This window comes from Anser cygnoides, chromosome 2, assembly GCF_040182565.1.
Source record: "Anser cygnoides isolate HZ-2024a breed goose chromosome 2, Taihu_goose_T2T_genome, whole genome shotgun sequence".
In the NCBI taxonomy this organism is placed as follows: domain Eukaryota; kingdom Metazoa; phylum Chordata; class Aves; order Anseriformes; family Anatidae; genus Anser; species Anser cygnoides.
Genome location: NC_089874.1, coordinates 25,518,639 through 25,537,517, shown reverse-complemented (window position 1 = coordinate 25,537,517; position 18,879 = coordinate 25,518,639). Strand labels below are relative to the sequence as shown.

At 40.7% G+C, this 18,879-nt stretch overlaps 1 protein-coding gene across 2 annotated transcripts; it reads left to right on the top strand.

Moving 5' to 3' along the window:
- Nucleotides 1–5,039: 5,039 nt before the first annotated feature.
- Nucleotides 5,040–14,441, top strand: SAMD9L (sterile alpha motif domain containing 9 like). 2 transcript variants are annotated; one of them, XM_013187038.3, is made up of 3 exons: nucleotides 5,041–5,709; nucleotides 5,903–6,008; nucleotides 7,956–14,441. In XM_013187038.3, the coding sequence occupies exon 3, from the start codon at nucleotides 7,957–7,959 to the stop codon at nucleotides 12,721–12,723; it is 4,767 nt and encodes a 1,588-aa protein (XP_013042492.3). In that variant the 5' UTR covers nucleotides 5,041–5,709; nucleotides 5,903–6,008; nucleotide 7,956; the 3' UTR covers nucleotides 12,724–14,441. The 2 variants fall into 2 exon arrangements, with proteins under 2 accessions (XP_066847827.1, XP_013042492.3); XM_066991726.1 differs by lacking the exon at nucleotides 5,903–6,008 and having other exon boundaries at nucleotides 5,040–5,709.
- Nucleotides 14,442–18,879: the final 4,438 nt, after the last annotated feature.

Sequence of the window (18,879 nt, the reverse complement as noted above, 5' to 3'; positions counted from 1 at the left end):
CAGCCTTGGGATGGAAAGGGGCAGTTTTGCTGTGCTAGTTATATGAGAATTTGAGAAGAAAAAAAAAAAAGAAAAAAAAAAACAAGGGATCATTTCTTCATTAGAATCTGTGGTATATAAACAATAGACAAGGAGTCTGGAAGACAAACAAAAGATTAAACATCTAAGGATCCCATTCAAGTCAAAGTTTACATCATGGTTCAGTTAGACTTGCAATGCAAACACCAGTGTGTTGATGGAAATCCTGCTCCACCTAAAAAGATAATATGCATACATCTCTTCAGGCTATGTGCTGTGTTCCAGGGCGAGGTACAAAGCTCTTGGTCACAGTGGGACGGATAACTCAGATGCATTTTAATATAGAGATAGTAGTGCATGCCTTCTGAACTAGCGCGCCTCATGCAACAGCACACCCTGACCAAAAATAAAGGCATGTTCTTCTTTAAAGATACATTTTCTATTAACTCAGATTTTCATCATGGTATATTTTCTGCATTTCCCACAGTTCTAAAAAGTACTTTCTATATTGCTTTTTTTTTTTTCCTTCTCAATAGGAAATGAATAAGGTTGTTTTCCTAACGCAAAACCTTATAAAATTAAAAAAGCTCAACTTATAAAATTAAAAAAAAAAAAGGTGTCGGGAATCATTCATTTATTTTCCTTAGAACTACACTTTCCTGCTTAAGTTCACCTTGCCTAGTTCTGATATTTTTCAAACCATATTCAATTCTAAATCTGTCTTTCAAGTCCTTTCCAAGTCCTTTAAGCCCGACATGCTTAGTGCCATCCACATGTTGTATATACAAGTATCAAATGTTACAATTATATTAAATTATTATGGGTCACTATTCCAAACAGCAAGCTAGGACAGTTAGAAGACTGTATTCCATTTTAAATTCCTAGTGTGTCTGAAAGATACAGTCAAATGAGGAAAGCCTTTGAGAAACAGCAGAAATAAGAATTCTAAACCTTTTGGTTTAGAAAATGTATCAAACAGGGAAACGTTTTCTCTTGGTGAAAAAAAAAAAAAAGATATGAACAGAAATAAGTCTTCCAGTATGTAGAAAAAGCTATTCAAAGAAAAGGGGGGGCTGTGATCAGTTTTTCTCCATATTCAATAAGAGGAGGAAGAGGAAAGACCTACTCAGAAAACTCAAGCCAGATGGCAGTAAATAGGCTCCCTAGGAAAATGCACACTATACCTTATCGGAGGTTTACAGAAAAAGTGGAGAAAGATGTCTAGTTCTGATAGATTGAATAGCTCAGATCCTACCTTGAAGAGTTCTGCAGGTTCATTCTTGAGACACCAGAAGAAATGAGTGCTCAATTCTATCTTTTCCCTATCTTCAGAAATCAGGATTGTGATATACATAGGATTTCCATCACAAGGAATGAGGGTCACAAGAGGATGCTCATCACAGGATGTGGTGGTTTTACTCGGGTGGGCGGCCGAGCTCCACCACAACCGCTCTCTCACTCCCCCTCCTCAAAGAGGAACGTGGAGAAAATACGATGAAAAGGGCTCAAGGGTTGAGATAAGGACGAAGAGATCGCACAGAAATTATTGTGACCAGCAAAACAGACTCAGCATAGGGAGATAGTAAGATTTGTTGCTTATTACTAACAAGCTAGAGAAGTGAGAAACAAAGGAAAGAAGCCAAAAGCACCTTCCCCCCCATCCACCCTCTTCCACCTCCTCCCCCCGAGCAGCGCAGGGGAACAGGGGAATGGGGGTTATGGTCAGTCTATAGCGCTGCTTCTCTGCCGCTCCTTCTCGGTCACTCTCGTCCCCTGTGCTGTGGGGTCCCTCCCACGGGATGCAGTCCTTGCTGAACTGATCCGGTGTGGGCTGCCCGCAGGCAGCAGCTCTTCAAGAACTGCTCCAGATATGGGTCCGTACCATGGGGTCCATCCCTCAGGAGCGAACTGCTCCAACCTGGATCCCCCATGGGCGGCAGCTCCTGCAAGGTCACCTGCTCCTGCGTGGTCTCCTTTCCATGGGCTGCAGGTCCGGCCCGGAATCTGCTCCGGCAGGGGTCTTCCACAGGCTGCAGTCTCCGTCGGTGCAAGTCCACCTGCTCCAACATGGTCTCCTCCATGGGCTGCAGGGTGGAACCCTGCTCCACCGTGGTACTCCATGGGCTGCAGGGGGACAGCCTGCTTCACCATGGGCCTCACCACAGGCCGCAGGGGACTTCTGCTCCGGCGCCTGGAGCACCTCTCCCCCTCCTTCTTCACTGACCTTGGTGCCTGCATGGCTGTTCCTCACTCCTCTCAGTCTCCCAGCTGCTGTGAGTAGTGCAGCGGGTTTTTTTTTTTTTCCCTGTCTTAAATATGCTGTCACAGAGGCGCAAAACAACATCACTTATTGGCTCAGCTCTGGTCAGCAGTGGGGCCCTTACCAAACATGGGGCAGCTTCTAGATTCTTCTCACAGAAGCCAGCCCTATGGCCCCCTGCTACCAAAACCTTGCCATGTAAACCCACTACACAAGAGGAGGGAACTTGTGAGGGTGGGAAAGGAGCTGTGAGCTGTGTGTTTCCTAGAGAGGCAGCTAACCAGGCAGCATTTCAGAACACAATGCCCAAGGCTTTTAAGCAGGCAGCTACCTTGTGAAAGATAACACAAAACCCAAAGCAAGCTACCAAGTTACTTGTCAGGGCCTTCCTGTACTAGGCCTGAGATGGCAGAACACAAAAGAATATGCACAATGATTTCAGCTGTTGCTTGTGTTGATTTTGATAACCTGCAAATGCAGAGGCCCATACAAGTATGTAGCTTTACAGCACCTTAGGCTGCTCCCACCAGTATGGTCTGCCTTATGCTGTAAGGAGGGCAAGCAAACTCAAAGAAAGCTGCCCGGACCTGATCTGTACATATACTAACATGTGAGAGAGTGATTCAGCTCCGTGGGCCAGCTCACTGCACAAGTACACAATGCAAGAGAAGAGGCCAGAACCTGGGGAAGCGTGATAGTTCTTCAAAGGCAACGCTGATCAACACAAGCTGCTGTGGAAGGCCAGTGTAAGATCATCCGTTAAATGTTCATGCAGGAGAAGAATGGTTGCAACATCATCCTGTACAAACACAGCTTAGGGAAACTCAGTCCAAAGCAATACAATCAGGAAATAGCCAGCGATTTGAGAAAACGAAACTAACACCCACAGAGCTTCTCAACAGATAACTGACCTGAAATAGTAGAAGCAGCATAGCTACTCTTTTCACAAGCACTAAGAGCATGCAGCCACAGGTTTATGCCTGCAGAGGTTCCCTCAGGCTGTGATCTGACCAGAGAGCACACCTGAGCGAGGGTGGGATGGGTGGCACTCTGAACATCAGTCCTGCTGCCTGACAAACCACGAACTACATGGAAACAGCCTATACCAACCTGCCTGCTCTTCCTAGAAGACTAGCAGGTCCTGCTGTCTCTGGTCTGGCTACTTAGCGTTACAGTGCTCATGAGACTTGTTCCCAGGGAAAAGGATCACTTGCAGTTCCCCACACTTTCCCTATTCAGCAACTGAGAATTTAAGGAAAAGACAAGGAACGTATCTTACTGTGGACCTGTGGCAGGGGGCAGAAAGTCTTCCTTTGCTGCCTTCTTTAAGAAACTGATAATGGTGACCGCTGAATGCAAATTTAAGCAAGAGAAGCAACTTCAGTAAGAGTGGGCTCCTCTTTTTTTTCAGCCTTTTGTAATTTTTTGAACAAATTGCTTTTGGGTTGGGGCATAGGAGCAGCTGCTGGCAAGAGATGGAGTTTCCATGGGATTGTCAAAGAAAGCAGTAATGCAAGAGAAATGCACTGAAAAAAAAACCTCAAGACTTTTTTGAAAATGGTCTCTTGGGTAAAGCATATCACTTTGAAGAAAAAAAAAAAAGCAAACAACACATTAGGCACAAGTAGCATGCTATATGCTTGCATAACAGTAGTTACAGAGCTCTCAAGAACTAATAAACTACCTCTATTGATGTCTATGTTATAATAGGTATGCAAGAAGAATGAAGATAAAATTCTTTAGCAAATGTCTGTGGCTGAGGATATTGCAGGAAGGAAAATGCTGAAAACCACATCCCATTTATTAAATCTTTGATCATATCTGACACAATTTTGAAACAAACAAACAAACAAAAAAACAACAACAAAACACGCTGTTTCCTATTTCTTGTTAGTGCAAAGCTACAAATGCATTTTGCAACTGGGCTGTTCCATATCATTGAGATGCAACACAGTGGTCTACAAGCTGTACTTTGGTCATTGTAAGATTTATAGAACTGATATAAATGGATAACTCACAGCATATTTTGGCAAGTTTTTTTATCAATAAAGTACTTCATATTGAGTCCTCATTTGGAAAAAATCAATAACAGCAAGTGTAAAGTCTGCGCAAAGAGCTATGAATCTGAGGCTCAAATGATTCACAGTGTTATTCAACATTTACAACAATCACATAGTACTTTATCAGATCACTTTATCACACATTACAGGTACCGATTGCACTGGATTTATGTAACAAGGTTTTGGTAGCAAGGGGGCTGCAGGGATTCCTTCTGTGAGGAATCCAGAAGCTGCCCCATGTCAGAAACATGTTGGAACCAGCTCCAGCTGGCTGCAAAAAGGACCCGTCCATGGTGAGCGATGCTGGTTGCACCTCTGTGAGAGCAAATTTAAGAAAGGTGAAAAAAAATGTTGTAACAGCAGCTGGGAGAGGAGTGAGAAAATGTGAGAGAACCAGCCGTGCAGCCCCCAAGGTCAGTGCAGCAGGAGGGCAGGAGGTGCTCCAGGCATGCAGCACAAGTTCCCCTGTGGCCTGTGGAGAGGCCCCTGGTGGAGCAGGCTGTCCCCCTGCAGCCCATGGGTCCCACATGGAGCAGATCTCCACGCTGCAGCCCGTGGAGGAGCCCCCGGTGGAGCAGGTGGATGTGGCCTGGAGGAGGCTGCGGCCCATGGAGAGCCCCCGCAGGAGCAGGCCCCGGGCCGGAGCTGCAGCCCGTGGAGAGGAGCCCACGCAGGAGCAGGGGGTCTGGGGGGAGCTGCCGCCCGTGGGGGACCCGTGCTGGAGCAGTTTGCTCCTGACGGATGGACCCTGTGGTACGGAGCCATGTGGGAGCAGTTCTTGAGGAGCTGCTGCCTGTGGGCAGCCCCCGCAGGCTCAGTTCAGGAAGGACGGCATCCCGTGGGAGGGACCCCACGTGGAACAGGGGCAGAGAGAGACCATGAAGGAGCGGCAGAGATGAAGCATCAGGGACTGACCGCAGCCCCCATTCCCCATTACCCTGAGATGCTCAGGGGGAGGACGTAGAAGAGGGTAAATAGGTGGAGGGTGTCTTTACTTCACTGTTAGTTCTCACTGCACTAGTCTGTTATTAGTGGGCAATAAATGACATTAATCTCCCTTACGCCGAGTCTGTCTCAGCTGTGAAGGTAACTGGTGAGTGATCTCCCTGTTCTTATCTCAAAGAAGCTCCATGAGCTTCTTTTCATTGCATTTCCCCCCAGTAAGGGAACCACAGTGTTTTCCCAGCTAGGAAGAGGCAGAGCAGAAGCAACTCTCCTTCGCAAAAGAGAAAGCAAAAGGGGAGGAGGGAACTAGAACCTCCTGTACCAACTTCCTCCAGCTTCTTTGCAACACCCAGCTTCAAAGCTGCACAGTCTAGAGCATCTTAGTCACAGATATGGAAGTGTAAACTAGAAGCACGCAAGAAGAAGGTAAGGAGAAATAAATATTCTGTAGCAGGCACTGTTATCTGTTTCCTCCAAAGATGTGTGTTTGCCGCTAGGAAAAAGTGACTGTATGTCTATCGATGCACTTTTCCTCCTACTATTTCTGATCCCAGACTTCTCTTCAAAGTTTATAAACTAATTTTAGGGTGGTTTGTTTTGTTTTGTTTTTTGTTAATAGCTTAGAAGAGTAATTCAGCTGAATTTTAGCTTTTGTGTATCCTGCTTGAACAAAATACACTTATCGGACAACTACAGGAAGAAAACTGCAGAACAGAACAGTTACAGTAAGTACACACATTTAATTCTAGTCTGGGATATTTTATGAAGATGTGATGTCTTCGTCTGATACCATTTCTTGTTTCTGAGACATTAATTTTATACATAAGATGATCTACAATCTACTAAGACAAACTCTTCCAAATCTTCTGTAAAATTTTTTGCACGTGAAAGGTGGCTGTTAGGAGATTACAGTGAATTAATCCCAAGGAACATGTCCTGAAAGAAATTAGTCTGCAGCAATAATATAGTAGAGTGATTCTCTGGTGGAAAAGAACTTCAGTGGGTCAGAATCATTAACTAGCCAGTAACATGAAACCTAGAAACACTACATCAAAACTAGGAAATGAAAGTATCCCATTCTAGAGCTTTGCCTCATTAGGGGGGGGTTTCCAAACTTTAAAACACAAAGTAACTGTTTTAAAGGTCATAAACATGTTTGCTTCTATGTTAGGAGTAAATTGTGCCTCTGTTGCAAACTGTAAATTTGGTGGGATTTAAAGTCATAATTTTACACTGCTGGCTTGAATAGTCTCCGAGCCAGAGAAGAGCTTTAGTTTCAGTTTCTTTTCTCGGCCTTCAGATACCCTGGGTGGAGTTAATGGTGAGGATGATAGCCAGATCAGTTTTGTCATAAAAACAGTGAGTCTATTTCCCTCTACACCCCCGATTTTTAATAATATGTGCTTACCAGAGTGTTATTCCAAAGAACTAGAAACTAGTTTTCCTTCTTTTTCTGTGACTAGAGGGAACAGTCTGCTGAGAGCAAAGCCAACGGCAGGCTTCCCCAGCCTGCTCTCCGCCTTTGCTCTGTGCCCTGGCAGTTCATTAGTCAAATCAGGAGGCAGCTTGACCGAAGCTAGGAAGAAAACAGTACTCCAGCACTAGCTATAAGAAATCCCTATTGTTGCTTCTTATTAAAGTTCATGTTTTAGGAAAACATGTAATAGATCGAGGAAAGCATGTTGCTAGGATGGGTTAGATAACAAAGTGTTCTTTCAAGAAACAAAATTTCCTCTATGGAAAAAAAAAATTCTATGAATTTATTTTGTCTCAAGAATAATCAGGTACCAACAAGAAAATAATATTACCACTAGTGTAATGACTGTAGCTGGGTGTAATTCCATAACAAAATACAAACTTCAGAGGAATAAATATAATTCTCCTAAAGGAATTGAGGGGATGAAGTAAAATTGGACACTACTAAGTGAATTTTTTTCCCTTCCCTTCCTTTCCCTTCCCTTCCTTTCCCTAATTTTCCCTGTGCTTCTTTATTGAAAGTTTATGCCAAAAGTCCAAATTCAATAGGATCAAGTGGATTGTAAGATGCCCTCCTCCCTGTCACTCATCTCCACAAATGCTGCTGAACTGCTTGATTTTATTTGAGAAACCTCAATGAATATAAAATGTACTGAAAAAGTAAAATGGTAAAGAATTTCCTTTCATTTGCAGTAGCAGCAGTTGAGTAATCACAGCAGTATATTTCCACCCGAAAGTCTCTTTGCAATGTTATTCAAACAAATTGAGTACCTAACCACATCTTAGGATGAAAAAAGCTTGGAATTTTTCCTTCTCCACTAAATTGTAGCCTTTATGAGAGCCATTTGTGACCATGGTTTGTATTTGATGGCCCATACACCTGCAAGTTGGTGTCCAAATGACGACAAATAGGTAGCAGCCACCATTTTTATGTAGCATCAGCTATGGAAGTGGTTTAAAAACAGGATTCACATAAAGCTGTTCTGTAAGAAAAAGTAATCTTTCTCTTAGAAGCAGATAATGTCTTATATATGATCTGACTTCACATTCCCATGATGTCCCCTAATTGAACTGTTATATTCCATGTGGCAGGATGAAATAAATGGTAGACAGCATCAAGAAAATATGCATTATTCAGTTAATAAGCTATTATAAATCACTTGTTTAGTAACATTGTAATTTTTTTTTCCTTAAAGAATGGAAAATGCAAACACTGAAAAAAAAGAGAAATTACATTTATATCAACATGCTGAAGAGTGGACAAAAGAAGAAGTCAAACAATTCTTAACTGAAATTCTTAAGATTGACCACAAATATGCAGAAATCTTGTATGACCAAGATGTAGCTGGTTCTACTTTGAAACTGTTGACTAAAGCAGATCTGGTGGATATGAGCATACCTCACGGGCCTGCTATTCAAATCATTCATTTCCTGAAAAAGCATGGCATTCTAACTGAAAGTTCAAACCAGGCTGAGGGACAAGAAGGCAGCGAACAGAGTCTTGATGGAGAAGATGATGAAGAAATTGTAAAGAACGAGTGGAAGAAGAAATACAGGTCATTTAATTCCAGTATACTGCAGGATTCTGAACTGGATCCTGTAGAAGATAAAACAGCGATAAAGTCAGCTGACAAGGAGAATGTATCGGAGAAGTCACTGTCAAGCAGCCAGCACCCAACCAGAAACATGTGTATGCCACATCCTTTTGATAATTTCAGTGATGGTACTCGATATATACAACATCATATGCTTAATGTCCCTGAAACAGGGCCACTCAACCTCATTGATCCAGCACATGAATTCAAATTACTTTCCAACACAGAGAATGCACTAGAAGAAGACATTAAAATGAAATTTAGCAATGAAGTCTTTAGGTTTGCTGCAGCCTGCATGAACTCTCGCACAAATGGCACTATTCATTTTGGAATACGTGACAATCCACACGGGGAAATCGAAGGAATAAAAGTTACCAAAAAAGAAGCCTACATCGAGCATTTTGATAGATACATTGAAAAGTACTTTGATGAGCAATACATTGGAGCTGCAAAAGCTTGCATTAGACAACCTAGATTTGTGGAAGTATTGTTACCAAATGGAACTCCATCAGATACGTTTGTCATTGAAATAGATGTGGTTCCCAGACACTCCATCTGTAATACAAAATATTTCTGTACCAACACATATGATTTTAAGAGCAAGTGTTGCAGAAAAGCTGTCTTCATCCGCGATGGAGCTAGTTCTAAAAATATTAAAAATACAAATGAATTTGAAAAGTTTAAAAGTAACTTGACGTTGTTAGCAGATTCTCGTAAAAGAGCAGAGGAAGAACATAACTTAAAGCAAAAGAAGACAATGAATGAAGGACTAAAGCTAGTTAGTCTGCTCACTGGCAACAGAGACATGCTAGATGACTCTTATTATGACTACTACATTTTGGTAACAAACAAATGCCATCCAAGTCAAACTTCACACTTAGACTTTTTACAGGAAATTAAATGGTTTGCTGTGCTTGATTTTGACTCTGAATCAGAAACAAATGGTGTATTTAAGACTTACCAAAAAACTCGAAATGCCAAACTTCACTTCCCATATCATTACGAAAACAAGGTGGGTTCAGTTTCTGAACAAGCTGAGAAGCTGAATTTGCATCAGGAGACAAACTGGATTTTCTGCAATGGTGGATCAGACTTCAAAGGCAATAAAGAACAACCATTAGATCCCGCTTTGTGGCAACGAGATAGGGCCGCTGAAGTCAGAAAGATGATTTCATTTCTTTCACACAAAGACGTAAAGCAGAGTGGGAAGTTTTTAATAGTGTTTCTTTTGCTTTCCCGAGTGGAAGATCCATTGGATCCCCTTGCTGAGACATTTGTTACATTTTACCAAGAATTAAAGGGACTAGAAGACATGGCCTGCATTTGCATTGGTGCAGGTACAGACCAGCGATGGAAAGATCTTCTTCATGCTAGAGGCATAAGAGAGGAAGCACTTTCAAATAAATGTGTTTCTAATTTAACCCTGCAAATGGTAAATGGTACCATCATAAAAGCGAAATCAGTGACCCAGTCATCTAAAAGACTTCTGCCCTCCATTGGCGGTTCTACCATTCTTCTAAAGAAGGAAGAAGATTTCATAGCAGCATTGGAAATCTTATGTGAAAATGAATGCAAGGACACAGAGATAGAGAAGGATGAAGAAAAATTTAAAAAATTCATGAAAGAGCGGGAAAAAGATTTTTATCGAGGTGGTAGAGTGACATGGTGGAATTTTTATTTTTCTTCTGAAAATTACACATCGGTTTTTGTCAAAAGGGATCGTTATGAAAACCTTGAACAACTAATTGTGTCTTCAGCTAACAGCGCTAATCAGTCACCTGTAAAAATTATCAACCTTTACCACCATCCTGGCTGTGGTGGGACAACATTAGCTATGCATATCCTCTGGAATCTCCGGAAGCAATTCAGATGTGCTGTTCTCAAAAACAAAACAAGTGATTTTGGAACACAAGTGGCAACTTTAATCACCTACGGAGCAAGCAAGGACAGTGGCTATTTACCAGTGTTACTTCTTGTGGATGATTTTGAAGAGCAAGAAAATGTCTATCTTCTGCACAAAGAAATTCAGGTAGCTATAACAGAAAAATGTATTCAGTATGTAAATCCTTTAGTGATCATTTTAAATTGTATGAGATCTCAGAATCCTGATGAAAATTCAACGATCAATTCCTTGAACAGTATTTCTTTAAAACAGTTTCTTTCTGTAAAAGAGCAAAGGGCCTTTGAACAGAAACTAAAAGATATTGAAAAGATGCATCCAAATCCCAATAATTTCTATTCTTTTATGATTATGAAGGAAAACTTTGATCCAAAGTACATAGAAAAAGTGGTTAAAAATACCTTGCGTAACTTGAATATAAAGTCTAAATCAGCACAACTTGTTTACTATCTCACACTCTTAAACGCTTATGTAAGAACATCTACACTTTCAATATCACTATGTGAAGAATTCTTGGGAATTAATTCTCGAGAGACAGGCAACAAAGATAAACTGATAGAAAAAATGGGAATTTGTTCCAATATTCTAATGTATGCTCAAGTACAAGAATACACGACATACCGAGGTCTACGCATCATTCACCCATTGATAGCACAGTGCTGCCTAACAGAATTTAAACTAACCTATAACTTGCCAAAAAGTGAAATTACATTGCGATTATTGAAGGAGGATTTACTTTATGAGAATTCATTAAAACACGACAAACTTACTCATGATATATTAACCCTACTGATTACTAGACAGCGCAAAGAACATGGCTATGAGTCAGACACATGGTTCTCCCCATTAATTGAAGCCATTCATAGGGAAGAAAAGTATTTTAATGTGGAATGTGTGTTACAACAAGCATCCACTAGATTTAAGAAAAATGGTCACATTTGCCAAGCCTTGGCAAGATACTTCTACATTAAAGAAAACAAATTTGACTTAGCATTACTCTGGGCCAAAGAAGCCAAAGAGCGAGCACCACACAGTTCATACATATCAGATACACTAGGTCAAGTCTTTAAACGCCAGCTAAGATACCAGGTAGAGCACAGAGGAAAGAGTGCAGTCCTAACAGCTGAGGAACTGTATTATTTGCTAGAACTTGCTCAAAATGCTTCATGGGCTTTCAGAGTATCTCAGCAGCAAGCTAAGAATGCAGTCATTGAACAGCATTTGCAGCGTCAAAAACTTAAAAGAAAGTTTCAAAATTACAATACTTTGGGTTATCAGGGAGAGATAGAAACTGGTCTTTATGTTATTGATGTCCTGCAGCACATTCCCTTTTTCAGCAAAGAAGACTCACAGTGTAGGAAAAGAATGATAAAGTATCTATCAGGAAATAGTGTTTTGAATTTAGACAGCCCTAACACAGAGAGTGAAATGTTCAAGGCTCTTACACATTATTCCAGCTTTTTAAATAATTTGCGATCACAATTAAAAAGGGCATTTGACTTCCTTGAAGACTACTTTGTGTTTTTCAAAACACAGACAAATGAAAGAGAAATTGTAGAGGCAAAAATGTCTGAGACAGTTCAAGAATGTTTTACAAAATACACAAAAATATTTTGTGATTCCAGTGTTGAGCAACTGAGAAGTCAACAGGTCTTAGGGTGGCCCTTGTCTCAGAAAATAGAAGCATACAGAAAGACTGTGGAGGCTTCCAAAGCAGACTCATTTTCTGGAGTTTTGGCATACCTTTACAAAAACCAGAGAAATGCTGACAGAGAAATAGAAGACATAGTATATGCATATGCATTTCTGTGTGAGGAGAATTCACAAGCAACTCTGAAGGAAAAACAGAATTTCATTTTGGCAAATGTTGTTCTGAACTGCGTTAAACCTGAATCCACTGAGTTACGTCATTTTGAGGAGCTGAGAAGTCAACTTGTAAGTATTCTAGAGAAAGTGGAACCGAATTCACACTGCGTAGAGCCTTTCTTCCTTGCCTCTTTGTTGTTCTGGCCTGAAAATAGAAAACAACTAAATGAAGATTCTAGGAAAATGGACAAGTATGTTAGACGCCTAAGTGAGTCTTTCAAAGAGCTCTATGGAACCGTGTGTTGTTCCAAGCAACCTGTGGCTCATTTCTATCTTGCAAAAGGCGGTGGCCTAAACAGATTTGTTCACAAAAGAAAGATAGATCAGCTTTTTAGCTCACTTTCAGAACAGGAACTGAATGTCTTCTGGCAGAATGGAAATATCTGGAAGGAAAAGGCTGTTCATGATCTTTTGCTTCCTTTGGATGGAAGAGCTGAGGGTACAGTTATCTACATAAACTACGGCAGCAATGAACCCTTTAGGATACCAGCGAAGCCTGTTCCTTCATGCCTACTGAAAAATGGCCCAAACATACAAAGAGTGTCTTTTTACCTTGGCTTTTCCGTTGCTGGTCTCCTGGCATACAACGTACGCAGTTTATAATTAAAACAATAGGGATTTCAGGTTCAGTTTTTCAGGCAAAATTATCATTAGCATTTTTTTGCCAATAATTGTAAATGAAAAGAAATGGCTGTCCATCATGCTTCCCTCCTCAGTATGCCAGTCTTTGTGCTTGGCTAATAAACAAGTTGTACATATTGTGAAAGGACAGAAGCACTTTTACTCTCTCATAGCATTTCTAAATATGTGATTGTTAAAGATACCACTACTTTCTGCTCTACTGTAAAAACACCCTAGTTGTCATTTGAAGCCAGTATCAAACAGATTTTCTTCTTTTGTGATGGGCCTACTTCTGCTTTATATAAAATTGATCCAGTTTGGTCTTTCTTTTCATTATAAATTCCATGAGTTCCTTCCAGTGATGGATGGATACATTTCTTATTAAGTTTGATCCTTGTATAGGATCCATGCAAATTAATCAAAGTATAAAACTGCCTGTAGTGTTCAGGCACAATGTTCCAAAAAAGTAAAATATACTGGTGTGAAACACCAGAAACTACAAGTTACTGCTACCTGGGTGGGAGGAGGGAGTGTGCAAAGCGTTGCATTTTACACTATGTGTATGCGATTCATGACAACTAGAGGAGTTCGATAAAATTAACAGCTTGAGAAATGTCTGAAGGACTGATCTTTTATCAGCCTATGAGTCCTCTTTGCTCTTAGTGGCAGGTAGGCAAAAATAAATGACTTCTCAGCAGAAGATTAATAAAAACAAATCAACGACAACAACAAAAGAATAAAGCAGCATGTCATTCCGGTGTAGTGCAGCTCTTCTTTCAGTTGCAAATATGCAAAAGTAGCTTTATTGTATAAAGCAGACTATAGCCAAAATATATTTCTGTTGGCAACTTCCTATTGCAGTGACCATCTCCCACTGATTGCATGCTTTGTTTTGTTTTGTTTTGTTTTGTTTTTAATAGTATACTTTTATTTCATGTAGGATACTACAGAATCAATTTTCATAGTAATTCATTATTTGCTCTAATTGGTTCTTAGAAGATCGCTGTACAATTTAACAATGACTATTTACCCTTCCAAATAAAGATTTACAGCAAATAATTTGCCATGTCTTCATGGCAACTGAAGACTTCATCTCAGTCAGTCATGTCTCAAAAACTGCAAGTTTACGACATGTCTAAGAAAGAGCAATAGCTGTGAGGGGCAGGAGAAATGGAGGTGATGTGGAGGAGACAATGTTGGAAATGCATCGAAGAGGACATTGTTGGGGATGTGGCTAGAGATGTGCTCCTGGAAAACAGCAACCCATGCTGAGCCTGGGACACCTTTGAGGGACTGACATTACCCACACTTGGGTAGAGGAAACAAGTTAGAAGGAAGGAGCCGCATCGCGTAGGAGGAGGAAAGTATAAGAAGCAAGAAGCAGCACAAAGAAGCCACTACACATCGATGCCAACCTTCTCTGCTGCCCTTCACCTTGCCAGAGGGATTGGAAAGGTCTGAGAATAATACCCGGTGAAAACAAAGTAGGACATGGAGAGGAGAGGTGTTGCACTGTTTGCCTGGGGAAAGGAGAAGAAAAGCATTTCCCTAATGATGGTTTTAAGGTCCCTTCCAACCCAAACCATTGTATGATTTGATGATTCTACATGTCTGCTTAGTTGTCTTTTTGGTTTCTCCATGGCCCAATTAATAATTAGAAGTTTTTGTTAACTGGCAATAAATTAAATTATATTTCTCAATATGAGGTTCTTTTTCTCATAACGTGCACATTTACTAATAACCCTTGTGATCTGGCATACTGATTACATGCTAGGCACCGCACTATATGTCTGTGTGAGTTTACAGAAATACAGATTTTATTATTTTTATGTATCGGTCTGTTTGTTATAAAATTGTATTTTTATCACCAGTAACTCATTAATACAGATATTTTATAATATATAATAACTGTGCAAGGTTGGACTGTATTTTATGATACATAACTTATACAGAGACTGACAGAAAAATATTTCCTACTTTAAAAGGATTTCCTATTTTCTATTACTTTGTAAGACCAACTTCTTTATGGCTCATAGCTTTTTTAATCTTTGAAAACTAAGCTCTCCCATACCAAATATCTGCCTCAGACTTACTTGTGTTAATTAAAGCCAACGGGCTCAGTAGCTTCCAAGAGTGAGGTCAAGAAAAAAAACATGTTGCGTTGCCCATGCTAAATAACTCTTCCAACTTTTTCCAGTATGCTCAGGAATTATTTGGAGTAGTTTATAAAACAGTTTTTAGCATGGTAGAGAAAAGGTAGAGGTGAGGGGAAATATGACTGAGTAAATACAATTTTACGAAGTTGCAAGGCCTGAAAAGACTGCCATTTCTATATGGGCACATGCAAACTTAGGTTTTAACAGCAGAGTCTTTATGCAGTCAACAGTCCCAGAAGTTGCAGGTCCGGGCTGTCATGGACCAGGACTAAGCTGTCAGTGCTGAGCCCAGAAACCTCGAGGAGGCAACCTGATTCAGACGGGTTGCACAGAGGCCAAAGCTAGGCCAGCAAGGAGAGGCAGGAGAAGCCGTTTGACTTTCACAGGCCGTGGCAATGTTATCTCAGCAGCTCCCTCTGGTGCGTGGCCCAGCTGTTGGAGCAGCCAAGGTCCTCGCTGCACCCAAGCATCTTTGTGGAGTGTGAACTCCTGTGGAGGATCAGGAGTTTAGGAATCCACTTCTGGAGGAGTGCAAGGCCTGCAAGCATCAGTTTAGGATGTGGAATTTATGGGCACAGAGGATTCTTCTCTAAAATCACAGCTAGAAGCACACGACATGGAAGGGGCTTCACAACTGGTGTCGGAAAGGAAAATTTCCATTAAGGTGAGCGTAAGGTAAACGGCCTGGAGCATGGCTGCAAGGACTGAGGATGAGAACAGTGGCAGGGACTAGAGTAGGTAAGAGGGAACAAGGGAAGGGAAGGCAAGGCAAGGCCAGGCAAGGCAAAATGGTAGGCAAGGCAAGGCCAAGGGAAAATGGAAGGCAAGCCTAGGGAACACGTACATGTACTGGTATGCACACTAGCAATAATATGAGCTGACTGAGCCAAAGAAAAAGGTATGTGCACAGGGTATTCAAAGTCCCTTGGCTGTAAGTCTGTAGAGGATTGTATTTCATACAGGAATACTTCCTGTGCTGAAGACTTCCAATTTACACGGCCAGAGCAGAGACTGTAGGACTTACGAGGTAAGACAGAACAAATGGAGGTTCTCTAGAAATGAGAAAGTGGAGGATGACACAGTGTCTTCTAATAATTAATAGGCAAAGAATGTAGCAAAAAGGAAGGTAGTAAAATGTTCTGAAAGCCCAAAGTGGGCATGTAGTAAAGGTAAAAATGTACTGTAAGAAAGATTCAAGCTATATCCCAGCAAATAAAATAAAATAAAAATAAATAATAATATATCAGTAAAAGTAATGAAGTACAGGGATAGACTGCTATGTCATGGAAATCTCTTTGTAGATCTTGAAAAATGAAAAGACAAACATTTGAGATAAATTTAATAGTTTTAAGTGAGCTTATATGCTGTAGAGCACTCTAGAAAATCTCTTAAGCTTTGTTTCAGACCTACTTTTCCATAACTTAGATAAGAAAGCCTTGATAGGATCAAATACCCCTCCATAGGACTGCCCTTCCTTAAATGTTTCATGCATCTACCCAATCTCACATAAATTTTCTGTAGCTCTGAAGACATGAGAGCAAAGGCCTGCATACCTCAAATCCTCCCCATTGCTAAGACACATGGATTGCATCTGAACTTAAGGAGACAAAATGTCTTGTTTCGTCCTGAAAAGCCCAACTGATGTAGACAGAGGAGTTGTGGGGGCACAGAGCAATCAGCTACAGACTGTAAGAATTAGCTAAATTCTGCACAGCTTGTATGTTTGATTACAGCTGAGATTATACCTGTGATGTGGTTTTATCATTACAAACACCTTTTGCTGAAAAAACAAACAAACAAAAAAAAACACAAATCAGATCTCCAAAATCATGAGATTTCCATCTAAAACCATGAGATTTCTAAATATGTGAGGATTTTTACACTGCCTTCTGGCTTGAAACTACTCTGTCTTCTTTTGTCAACATGTGAAAATTTCAGATTAAAGTCAACTAGAACAAAAAAGAATGTGCTTCCCTCTGTCCATATGAATGGAGATTCCACTTACTGTCTACACACATGTAAAAAAGGAGTACAACTGCATCTTCTCCTAAGAGAGTGTAAGCTTTACATTTCCTATTACTGTGTTAACCCTTTTCCCTTGCACTTTCACATCTGATTTCTTTATTTCCCTGCTGTGCTAAGGCTATAAAACACAAGTGGGAAGTAAGCATCCAAGAATAACAAAGCAACTCCTTTATGTATCAGATTTTCTTGTTATTTCTCAATAAAGATTCATGTGAGCTCCAGAGATCTTAAAACACAATACATGTACATATAATAATGATGTATAACATCAGAAAGTAAATGTAATCCAGATAGCCAAAAATTATTATTTTCTAAATTACATATCTTCACTGTTGCACCAGAGTATAATTTCTTCCTGGAAACCAGTCCATATTCTTTCTTCATCCTTTCCTTGCAACACTTTTTTTTTTTTTGGTCTGGACTCTTTTCTTCCACCTAGTTCCAAGCAGAAGTGAAGGCTTAGGCAGCACAGGTAGCAAAGATATACCACAGTGCTCAGGTAACTGCTCAAATCCCCACTGTATGGTCAAATGAAAAGGGCAAGTCCATTTCTTACAGTTTGAGCTATCCTTTCTCCGTACTGGAAACATGACCTTCATATAGCATTTCCTTTAAAATGGATGTAAGACTGCTCAAACAAATCAATTGGGTATAAAGTGCACAGCTGTTTTTTGTTTGTTTGTTTGTTTCTGAAATGTTTAAACTGAACTTTGCAGAAGAGCCAATATAATTTGCAGTGCTTATACTGGTATATATACATATACTGTACATATATATATAGTATACATACTGTGTTACACATCCCAAAGTTTCCCTTCCAGGTTTAGATTTCATTTGGAGACTGAGATTATCTTTGTCATTTTCCTCACCATGCTGGCAGCTCTGAATTAACTTTTCTCTTGCACAATCAAGAACCAGGAGTGTTGGGGAATATAGTGTGAAGATACTGAGCCACCTGTGACTGGGCAGCAGTTTAGCTGTATTCATATAATGTTGCATTCACATCTTTTCCAAAGGAGCTACCAACCAGGGACCAGCCCCCCACAAATGTACCTACCCTCCCCATGACTAAAGATGCAGCAAAATGGAGTGATCATACCCTGCATACTTGTACATAAGATGTGACATGGCTTCTGTACTGTTGGACAGGTACAGAAGAATCACACTCATTTGGGAGATTATGCCATGGAAGAGGTAGCTTGAGAAGCACACAAACTATCAAAGCTGGGCCACTGGTCCAGGTTCAGCAAGGACTCTCACCTCTTCTCCTTTATTCTCCTCTTCCTGGACTTTCTTCTGTGGCATCTCTGACAGTGAAATAACCAGGCTTTTTCTTCCCATTCGTGCCTCTAAAAACTTGGATCTATGCAAAACTCCTGCCTGCTTGCCACCTTTAGGTGGCCCATTATGAAGGAAAACGAGAGTTGGAGAACTGAGAGTGTCTAACCACCCATGCCAGGTTGCAGCCACAGAGATCCCGTGACAGTAACAAACATGCTTAACAGGTCAGGGAGCTTCCTTGATCCTCCAATCCCAGACCCAGAGCAAAGACAACTTTAGCATCAAGCCATCAAAACTGTATTCTTTGGGAAAAGCATCCACAGAGGACATCTCCTTGATGCTTGACATCAGAGGAGATTCCAGTCATCTCTTAGAGGAAGAGATCAAAATTATTTTGGTAATTCTGTCTCCTCTGCAGTTGTACCACCTCCCGCTGCTGTTATACTCCCATCCCTAGACAGTCAAAGACAAAGTTTAGCTAGCTTTATCACCACACTCACCTCCTTTACCTATGTAAAGAATGAGTCTGTCAAAACAAAAACACTTCCTCTTTTCACCATACACAAGATATAAGTAATTCAGCGACACCTGACAAATCTATTGGATTACTACTAAATGCAGTGATGAAATACATGGGAACAGCATATCTAAACCTAGAATGCTTTTCCTTCACACT